Here is an 11,374-nt window from a genome sequence, read left to right on the forward strand (position 1 = left end):
ATAAGATAAATAAAATAAAATAAGACATATATACAGTATATACATAAATAGTAAGTGGTAAGAGGTAAGTGGTAAGAAATAGTGCAGGTATGACGGCTAATGTAAGATTAGCCTGTAATAAAGTTCATTTTGATCCTGGAGAAGCCTTGCACTGAATTCCTACATTTATTGTGCAGTAATCTAATTTTAACATGTATTTGTTACATGTTTTGATGCATTTTTATGATTTATAAAAAAAATTATGTCCGAATTTTTGGGGGCTTGGAATGGATTAGGGCATTTACATGGAAAACACGTCTCTACTTACGTAATTTTCAGGTTACGAAGCAACTTCTGGAACAAATTAAATTCATAAGTAGGGGTCCCACTGTACCTCTTCTCTGTGTAGCACATACACAGCTAAAATAAGATAAAGCAAATAATAATATAATGATATGTCTATGACTGCATTGCATGTTGATGCTTCTGCCTAAGGAGGAACACGATTAGGTTTCACAATATGGATATGATTATGGTATCATCACTTGGATTAAATAATACAGTTTGGAAAATGTAAAGATTTGTTTGGTTTGGTTTTGGCAGTAATTTATGACTTCAATCTCAAAGGTAATTAAATCAAAATGTTACTTTAATTGCATTATTCTGCAAATCAAATATTATTTCTCTCAAAACAGTGCCTAATTGATGTTTTGTGTTCCCTTGATGGACCGCTCAGTGATGCCATGTTACATTTTCAGCTGTATCACAGTTAAGAAAAAGGTTGATGGCCTCTGACCTCAGCATCTCGCTCTCCATATCAATGAAGCAGAAGCATATGAAAATAATAGTGATGCAGAATAAACCCTCCACTTCTGTGCGGACATCTAGCTGTCCATAAAGGTGGTCCATTTGGACTTTCATCAAAGCACAACAAAACGTGTCATGTTACATGATTCCACAGTGGTGAGCTAGTGAGCCATTTAGTCATTTCATGTCAACAATTTGATTGGAATAAGGAAATGCAGCCTGGGGAGATAAACACTTTTTATCTGTCCACACTGGAACCCTGCGAGGCCACCTCAGCATGGCTTTTCCATGAGAAAGCGCAGCAAAACTGGTGGGTAGACGGAGTGGGCGCTCAGGACACAAAATAATTTTCTCAACGAACAGTCGAGATGTGGAGCTGGCAGAGATGCGGCGTTTATACCTCAAACACGGCCAACAACGTGCTTACTCAGATTGCAATAATGTCTGCAGAAATTAACATTGTCCCTCCAGCAAAGAGTGTACAACAGAGGTACACAAACATAGCCAACAAAAGCAGGTTCATATGCATTCAAACCTCAGATGTTTTGCTGCCCAATGGAGGTGCAACTGTTCCTCTTACTTGACAGTGACTACTAAAGAGTGATCAAAGACATGCGCCACATTGCTGGAGTCAGGTGACGATGTGAGACGTAATTAGCCTCCATCATCAAACTCCATCAGGCCGGAGGGATGCGTCCGCTCCGTTACCATAATCAGATGGATGTACGAACTAAAGCAGATGGCGTTATGAGTCAGACAATGGGACGCTGGTAATTCAATATATAGCGTTCATATCTGTTTGAGCTTGTAAAGCCCCTGTTTCTGGCTTGCTTTATCCTTTACCCAGATCCATTCTTAGGATGCTGAAGAGAGGCTATTGAACAGAATCAGATGGATCAGATTATTTCATCATGCAATAAAGACAATTGGCTGACGATAATATTTACATACATGATAAAGCAGCTTTATGCTGGTTTGTACCACAGGCACTTCCATCACAAATAGAGCCCAACTGTGGTGCTCAATTATCAGTGACCTTTTCTGAGTGAAATTAGTATGTGGTAACTTCCCTTGATTATTTCACGGATTGCTTACGAAGCGCATTAGTTTGCTGAAGTTTTAGCGGAAAGAAACCGAGCAAAAGAGGAGGCAATCGGAGGATTCAACTTCAACTACATCCACAGGACAGGGACTATCAGCCAATCTCGACTTTGCCACCTTTCAGAAATGTTTTCCGGAACGAAGTTGGGAGATAAACTTGAATCTGCGAACAGAGCAATGAAGAATCCTCATTTTAATCCCGTCTCTCTCCCCAAAACAACTGGAAGTGCTCTTCCTCCTCCTGCTGCTCCCCTTCCGCCCTCTCCTCTGCGGCCACAGCAAGTGCAACAGTAGCGGTACTCACCCCCAGCTTCTTGCTCCGTATCCTCACGTATCCCTGTTTGACTATGTCGTTGAAGTTGGAAGCCATGGTGGGGGGAAGCGGATAGCTTCCTGCCCGGGATGAAAAAAATTCAATAGACCAACCTCTTCTTATCGCCTCGGTGTGGTGGCAGCTTTTGAAAGCGGGTGTGACGCCGTAGTATCCGGCAGGAGAGAGTGCGAGCGGCGGCGGTTAGACCTGCTCCTGTATCGGCGCACAGGCTGACCGGTTTCCGCGGAGCGATCCATCCGGGAGGGCAGGGAGATACCATTCGTCAGCTGATACACTGGAGCCGAGGGGCGGCAGAGGAGGAAGAGGAGAGCGCTTCCTGGACGACACCATCTCATGGGGATGGGGGGGGGGGCAAGCTCTGTGTGGGAAGGGGGGCAAGCTCTGGGTGGGAAGGGGGGCAAGTTTTTCATTCATGGATTTTAAGAACCATAAAAATAGAGATTGTAGTGCGATTTTGTTTTCTAGTTTTTAATAATGTTTTCCCGAAGTCTAAATGCTTTGAAGTTTAATGACGGACATTTTTAATGCAAAAATGTGCAAAAATTATGCAACAATGTGTTATCATGTAATTTGTATTAAATTTGTTTTAGAAGAATTAAGAATTACTGTGATGCGTTAGCCTTATTCATACTGGATACAGTACATTTCTCCGGAAGGTAGAGTTGGTTTTTTAAATTAATATAAATATAATTTCGGTTTTCAAAAGTCAGATTGAACCCTTCCAGCATGTTCTTTGTGTGGAGTGAGAGGGTGAGCTGCTGAACGTGGCTGCTCAGATGCTCACAGCATGCCGGTCTTCTTCTGCATATGCTGCAATCCATGCAACAATTTGCATAAACTCTCATCACACACTAGGAGTATCTCCGTATGGTTTGTGGCGCAAATTATCTTCCAATACACACTGGTTCAGAAGAGATTATGCTGCCTGTCAGCTCAAATACAGTCAGACAACCTATCCCATATTGCTTTAAATTCCCGTCATAATGCTTGATTCATGCCCAAATATGCTTTTGAGTATAATAAACTTGTTATTACCACTAGCCACTGGTGAAGGATTGATGTGTAACAAAGTGTCATTTGAAGGTCGACACTAATGCTGTGGGTTTCCTTGGTCATGCTAATCTTTGAATCTCTGCTTGTTATGCTGTTGACTGTTTACATATGTGTGAATTACATCATTTCACAGGCCTGGATGCTGATTGCACTGCCTGGCCATCGGTCGTTGTTGCAGTGTGGACTAGAATGGATGCACTATTTGGTGAATAATGAAACCGGCAACTTGCTTATTACAAGATCAAATAATGGATCTGAAAAGCATCAAACCACCGCATACTGGATGTAGTATAATGTACATATCCAGCAGATAGAGCGTAATAAAATCTGAAAATAAGAATGCAGAGCAAATCCCTTCCAAAGCTATAATCATGATCTGGATAGACATGACATGTGATATGGCTGAAAGTAAGTTCCAAGAATTCAGGAGCAGATGGCTCAGGTATACATATATGAGGGGCTGTCAGTACTTGTGATTAAATGAAGGAAAGCAAGATGTCTGATGTAAAATAGCTATATAAACAAATGTATGATTTCATATACTTTCGATTATGCTCATTCATTCAGAAAATATAAAATAATTAATTCATGTGGCTGCACTGGGAAACAAATTATACTCTATAAAGAAGTTAATCCAGTGTAACCGGCAACAAGACTGTCCTATTTGGTCTGCAAGATTTATGTTTAAAATATCCTCCCTCGAGAAGCACTGGGGAGGGTGTTCTGCTTGTATCTGCCTCTAACGCCAGAGGTACAAACCCTAATATCTCCATTTTCTGTCACATCTACGAGGGCACACCAGGCAGCAAGCTGCCATTCTTCCCGGAAACAGCTTGACTTTGATAAACTTCATTTCTCCCCGGAAGTGTCCTCAAATTTCAGATGTGTCACCGCTGTTTTGTCTTTATAATCCTCTTTTGTTGAACATGGCTCAATTCTATTCCCACTGCCTCATCATCCCCCTCTTAAAGAAAACAATGCTGACAGCAACATTGTCTTTTCATTGCTCTAAATTTGCAAACTGTCCTAGTTTTGTACAATCAAATTGCCCGGTGTAATAATACGCCATGGACTGTGTGGTAGTTAGACCGGGAGCACAAAACCAACATATGGTCCTGACATACATGAACAGCTGCCAGAAAGGGTAAGAAGTGGTCACTGTCGGGGTCCAGGCTGTCAGGTTCCCAGTTTCTGGGAACTCCTTTGCAGGGTTTCTCCTGCGGGGGGCGTGGTGGAGCCATGCCTCAGCCACAGGTGGTGCCGGGGACTGGTGCACCTGCAGACTATTGTAATCAAGCCACCTATTTATGGACTGTTCTCACGGTTGGCCAGCGTTGGCGTGTTTTGTCGTTTTCGGAAAACCCCGGCTGTACCCTCCTGGACTTTCGTGAGACTGTTTCCTTCGTGGATTACTTTTTGAACCCGTTATCGGATTATTGTTTTTTCTTAATCCTTCATGGACTGCTTTTTGTCGTAAGTTTACATTCCCTGTTTTGATTAAGCATCGAGTCGTGGTCTCCACGACGTTTTTGAGTTCTATAAACTTTAATAAAGCTTCTGGGAACGATACGCCACTGTGTCCTGCCTGCTTTCGGGTCCTGATACAACCACTCCTAACATTACACGCCAACCAACATGGATCCGGCGGATCAGGACGCAGTGCGCCGCACATTGGAGGCTCAGGGAAGGTTGCTGGGTCAACACGACCAGCTCCTCACCGACATCTGGACCTCTCTCCAGACTCTTAACGCCAGCGTGACGAACCTGCTTGCCTCGGGACGAGCTCCGACCCCCGCGGAGGCGCCGAGAGTCGCGTCACAGCTGCTCACTGCTGCACCACGGGAGCCTCACGTCCCGGTCCCGGAGCGATATTCCGGAGAGGCAGGTGCGTGTGCCTCATTCTTGCTCCAGTGCTCGCTGGTTTTTGACCTCCAACCCCTCACCTACCCCAGCGACAGGGCAAAGATTGCCTTCATGGTGAACCTACTCTCTGGGAGAGCGGTGCAATGGGCCACAGCCGTGTTGGAGAACCAGACGGGTTTTTGATCATCCCATTCAGAGCAGCGACGCGTCCTCCCAAATTCTGTCCCTGCGCCAGGGTCCCAGCTCTGTCGCTGACTACTCAATTCGTTTCCGTATCCTTGCTGCCCGAAGCGGCTGGAACGACGCGGCGCTTCAGGGAGTTTTTACACAGGGGCTTTCCGACGATCTGAAGGACGAGTTAGCAGCGAGGGAGCAGCTGGAGACCTTGGAGGCGCTCATCGGTCTGGCTACTCGATTGGACAATCGACTTCGGGAGCGACGCCGGCAGAGGATGAGCGAGCGGACGGTGAGAGCTTCTGGGAGGTTCTCCAGGCCGAGGGAGACCACCGGGGACTCGTCAGCCTTCATTCCTGTCCCAGTGCCTGAGGCTTCAACCTGCGAGCCAATGCAGTTGGGTCGAACACGTCTAACCCAGTCGGAACGTCAGTGCTGGCGCTCAGCTGGGTTGTGCGCCTATTGTGGCCACGCAGGCCACCTCCTTGACGTCTGCCCGGTGCGGCCAAAAGATTAAGCTTGTCAACGCCGGCAGGAGTGCTGGCGAGCGGATCCTCCTCCTGCTCACCTCCCGTCCGTCTAACCCTCTCCGGCACGCTCCTTTGGGGGCAGGAGTCGGTGCCAACTACCTTCCTGGTGGATTCGGGTGCAGACGGCAACTTCATTAGCCAGGACCTGGCCCGGCAGGTTCGTCTTCCCCTCGAGACGCTGCCCGAACCGAAGACCATTCTGGGTCTCGACGGAGAGGTCCTGGCTAGGATTACCCACCGGACCCAGGCAATCACCCTCATCATCTCTGGAAATCATCGGGAACAGATCCACTTCTTCCTCATCCGCTCCTCCTCATCCCCTGGAGTTCTCGGGTCCCCATGGCTGGCCCTACACAACCCTCAGTTTGACTGGCCAACCAGGAGGCTGGTGAGCTGGAGCGTTAACTGCCACACCAACTGTTTGCGTTCGGCGGTCACCTCCTCGTCAGGGACTTCGGCACCTGCCCAGGAGATTCCCGATCTGTCCCAGGTTCCGAGGGAGTACCATGACCTAGGCGAGGTCTTCTGCAAGCAGCGGGCGCTCTCCCTTCCGCCCCATCGGCCGTATGACTGTGCCATCGATCTCCTCCCCGGGGCCACGTTACCGTCGAGCTGACTCTACAACCTCTCCAGGACGGAACGGGAGGCGATGGAGAATTATATTGGAGAGTCCCTAGCTTCTGGCCTGATCAGACCCTCCTCTTCTCCAGTTGGTGCTGGTTTTTTCTTCGTGCAGAAGAAGGATGGAACCCTGCGCCCCTGCATTGATTATCGGTCCCTGAATGAAATCACAATCAAAAATAAGTATCCACTGCCCCTCCTCGACGCGGCCTTCGCTCCTCTACACCGGGCCCAGGTTTTTTCTAAATTAGACCTTCGGAGCGCATACCATCTTGTGCGGATTCGAGAAGGGGATGAGTGGAAAACAGCCTTCAACACCCCTTTGGGCCATTTTGAGTATCTGGTGATGCCGTTTGGACTCACCAACGCCCCCGCCGTGTTTCAGGCCCTTATCAACGACGTGCTCCGGGACATGTTAAATAAGTTCATCTTTGTGTACCTTGATGACATCCTGATCTTTTCCGAGTCTGAGGAGGAGCACGTCCAGCATGTCCGGCTCGTTCTCCAACGGCTCCTGGAGAACCGACTTTTTGTTAAAGCTGAGAAATGCGACTTCCACACCACCTCCATCTCTTTCCTGGGCTTCGTGGTGGGCGGGGACAGCTTTCGCCAGACCCAGCCAAGGTGAGGGCGGTAATGGAATGGCCAACTCCTTCCTCCCGTAGGCAGTTGCAGCAGTTCCTGGGCTTCGCTAATTTCTACCGTCGCTTCATCCGCGACTACAGCAAGGTGGCCGCCCCGCTCACCAGGCTCACTTCCACCCTACTTAGCTTCCGCTGGACTCCCGAGGCCGAAACTGCTTTCAACAGACTGAAGGGCCTTTTCTCGTCGTCACCTATTCTCACTCACCCCGACCCCAGTCGGTAGTTCGTGGTTGAGGTGGACGCTTCAGATGTGGGAGTTGGGGCCGTCCTGTCCCAAAGGAGCGGGGAGGACCAGAAGCTCCATCCGTGTGCCTTTTTTAGTCACCGGCTCTCACCCGCAGAACGGAATTACGACGTGGGAAATAAGGAGCTCCTGGCCGTGGTCCTGGCTCTCCAGGAGTGGAGGCATTGACTGGAGGGCACCACCCAGCCATTTATCGTATGGACAGACCACAAGAACCTCACATACCTCCGGAACGCCAAGAGGCTTAGCTCCCGGCAGGCTCGGTGGGCTCTATTCTTAGGGAGGTTTCGGTTCACTCTTACTTACCGTCCTGGATCGCGTAACCTGAAACCCGACGCCCTTTCCCGTCAGTTTGCCTCCGAGCCTGGGGAGATGGACCCGGACCCCATATTACCCCTCTCCTGCATCCTGGGGGCTGCATCCTGGCAGGTGGAAGAGAGGGTCCACGAAGCCCAGCAATCTGCCCTGGATCCTGGGGGATGTCCTCCAAACCGGTTGTTCATCCCGGTGGCGGTGCGCTCAGAGGTGCTGCACTGGGCCCATTCGTCGCGATTAACCTGTCATCCAGGAGTCAACCGCTCGTTACACTTCCTCCGGCAGCGTTTCTGGTGACCCTCCATGGCCCGGGACACCAAGGACTACATAGCTGCCTGCCCGGTGTGTTCTAGGGGGAAGGCCTCCCATCGGCCACCGGCAGGACTCCTTCAGCCCCTGGAGATTCCTCGACGACCGTGGTCACATATAGCAGTGGACTTCATCACCGGCCTCCCTCCTTCCCAGGGTCATGAAGTCGTTCTCACCGTGGTCGATTGTTTCTCTAAGTCGGCCCACTTTATTCCCCTACCCAAGCTCCCGTCGGCAGCAGAGACTGGAGAGCTCCTGGTCCAGCATGTGTTCCGCCTCCATGGATTACCTACTGACATAGTTTCGGATCGGGGTCCACAGTTCTGCTCACAGGTTTGGAGGTCCTTTTGCTCGGCGCTGGGAGCCTCGGTCAGTCTTACGTCTGGGTACCACCCACAGGCCAACGGGCAGGCCGAGAGAACCAACCAGAGCCTGGAGGACGCCCTAAGGTGTGTGGCAGCCCAAGACCCATCCTCCTGGAGCACCTACCTGCCATGGGTGGAGTACGCCCACAACTCCTTGGTTTCTGCCTCCACTGGTCTGTCTCCCTTCATGGCTTCCCTGGGCTACCAGCCTCCATTGTTCAAGGGGCAGGAGGAGGAGGTTGCTGTACCGTCAGTGCAGGCCAACATTCGCCGTTGCAGGAGGGTGTGGAGGCAGGTCCGTTCGACTCTACTGCGGACTTCTCGTCGATCCCAACTGCAGGCCAATCGACATCGGATGCCAGCCCCCTCCTATCAACCAGGTCACAAGGTCTGGTTGTCCACCAAGGACCTTCCACTCCAGGTCGAGTCTCGGAAGCTGGCTCCTCGCTTCGTGGGTCCCTTTGAGGTGGATCGGATGGTGAACCCCGCAGCCGTCCGCCTGAAGCTTCCCCCAGCGTTGAGGATACACCCCACCTTCCATGTTTCCAAGGTAAAGCCCGTTGCAGAGTCGGATCTGGTTCCCCCGTCTGACCCTCCACCTCCTCCCCGCATTGTGGACGGAGGCCCTGCCTATACGGTCCGGCGTATCCTGGACGTCCGCCGACGAGGCCGTGGCTTCCAGTTCCTAGTCGACTGGGAGGGCTATGGTCCGGAGGAGCGATCATGGGTTCCCCGCCGGTTCATTTTAGATACCAGCCTCCTCCGCGATTTCTACCATGCCCACCCGGAGAAGCCTGGAAGGACGCCCGGAGGCGCCCCTTGAGGGGGGGGTAATATCAGGTTCCCAGTTTCTGGGAACTCCTTTGCAGGGTTTCTCCTGCGGGGGGCGTGGTGGAGCCATGCCTCAGCCACAGGTGGTGCCGGGGACTGGTGCACCTGCAGACTATTGTAATCAAGCCACCTATTTATGGACTGTTCTCACGGTTGGCCAGCGTTGGCATGTTTTGTCGTTTTCGGAAAACCCCGGCTGTACTCTCCTGGACTTTCGTGAGACTGTTTCCTTCGTGGATTACTTTTTGAACCCGTTATCGGATTATTGTTTTTTCTTAATTTGTCGTAAGTTTACATTCCCTGTTTTGATTAAGCACCGAGTCGTGGTCTCCACGCCGTTTTTGAGTCCTATAAACTTTAATAAAGCTTCTGGGAACGATACGCCACTGTGTCCTGCCTGCTTTCGGGTCCTGATACAACCACTCCTAACACAGGCTTCCCGGTTGTGTTTTTCCTGCAGGGGGCATGGTGGAGCCATGCTCTGGCCACCTGCAGGCCATCAGCGATCAGCCGCCTATTTAAGGTCTAAGACTCCGGCCTACCAGGGTCGGAGGACTTTTGTGTGATTTGGTGTTTCTGGTGACTTTTGAAGATTATGGTGATTTTTGTGGCTCCACGCTGGAGCTCTTTGTGTGCATCCGGAGTAAGAACTGTTGCTTCCTGGCAGTCCAGGAGGGCTGTCCTTTGTTTGTTTAATAAAACATATTTTTGGACCGTTCATCACTGCGTCTTGCCTGCGTTCGGGCCCTGGACAACCACGCATCGTAACAGAATCCTCCGACCAGAATGGACCCGGCAGATCAAGACGCAGTGCGCCGTACGCTGGAGGCTCATGGGAGGTTGCTGGGCCAGCACGACCAGCTCCTCACAGATATTTGGGCTTCACTCCAGATGCTCAACACGAGCATAACGGACCTGCTCTCTTCGGGACGGGCTGAGCAGGTACCGTCTCCACCAGCCCCGGAGCGCCGGGGGTCGTTCCGCAGCGGGTGGCCGCTGCACCACGGGAGCCCCATGTACCAATCCCGGAGCGATATTCTGGTGAGGCTGGCGTGTGTGCCAGTTTTTTGCTTAATTGCTCCCTAGTTTTCAACCTCCAGTCCCTCACCTACCCCAGCGACAGGGCGAAGATCGCCTTCATCGTGAATCTTCTCTCTGGGAGAGCGCCGCAATGGGCCGCGGCAGTTCTGGAGAACCAGACACCGTTCACTGCGGAATTAAAGCAGGTGTTTGACCATCCTGTCCAGAGTGGAGAAGCGGCATCCCAGATCCTGTCCCTGCACCAAGGCTCCAGCTCCGTCGTGGACTATTCCATCCAGTTCCGCATTCTCGCAGCCAGAAGCGGTTGGAACGACGCGGCCCTCCGGGGGTGTTCACCCAAGGACTTGCGGAGGCACTCAAGGATGAGTTGGCTGCCCAGGAGGAGTCCGGGGACCTGGAGACGCTCATCAGCCTGGCGATCCGGCTGGACAATCGTCTGCAGGAGAGACGCCGGCAGAGGAAGAGGGACTGGCCAGTGAGGAGTTCGGAGAGCACGCCCGGGCGAGGTGGAGCTCCTGTTGAATCGTCAACTCCGGTCCCTGCTCCACCCCCGGAGGACGTCGCGGGCGAACCTATGCAGTTGGGACGAACCCGACTCTCCCACATGGAGTGGCAGCACCGGCGGTCGGCGAACCTCTGCCTTAATTGCGGCCAGGCTGGCCACTTCGTCGCCAATTGCCCAACCCAGCCAAGGGAATTAGGCTCGGTGACATGCGTGGGAGTGTTGGCGAGCGCTTCTTGTTCCGTGCCGCTCCGTTTAACCCTGCCATGCACGCTCCTCTGGAGCCGGGAATCTGTCTCTGCGCCCTTCTTGGTGGACTCAGGCGCAGATGACAGCTTCATAAGCCAGGACTTGGCCATGCAAGCCCGTGTCCCCATCGAGACTCTGCACGAGCCAAGACCCGTCATTGGCCTCAACGGGGAGGTCCTGGCTATGGTGACCCAACCCCTCACCCTCATCGTCTCCGGGAACCATCAGGAGCAGATCCGCCTGCTCGTCATCCCGGCATCCTCTTCCCCAGGGGTTCTGGGGTCTCCCTGGCTGGCTCGCCACAACTCCCAGATCGATTGGTCAACCAGGAGAGTGAGTTGGAGCGTGGCCTGTCGGGCCAACTGCCTTCGCTCTGTACTCTGTACTGGTTCGGACTCCGCCAGGAGAGCTA

At 51.7% G+C, this 11,374-nt stretch overlaps 1 protein-coding gene across 3 annotated transcripts in view; it reads right to left on the minus strand.

Moving 5' to 3' along the window:
- Positions 1-2,499, minus strand: part of dok6 (docking protein 6) — a 38,812-nt gene extending 36,313 nt beyond the window's left edge. The window contains exon 1 of one of the 3 annotated variants that reach the window (XM_057013638.1): positions 2,192-2,499. In XM_057013638.1, coding sequence (XP_056869618.1) covers positions 2,192-2,257 — 66 coding nt within the window. In that variant the 5' untranslated portion in view covers positions 2,258-2,499. The remainder of the gene's footprint in view (positions 1-2,191) is intronic. The other 2 variants (XM_057013636.1, XM_057013637.1) reach the window with 2 other exon arrangements.
- Positions 2,500-11,374: the final 8,875 nt, after the last annotated feature.

This window comes from Takifugu flavidus, chromosome 17 (genome assembly GCF_003711565.1).
Source record: "Takifugu flavidus isolate HTHZ2018 chromosome 17, ASM371156v2, whole genome shotgun sequence".
NCBI classification, from domain to species: Eukaryota; Metazoa; Chordata; class Actinopteri; order Tetraodontiformes; family Tetraodontidae; genus Takifugu; species Takifugu flavidus.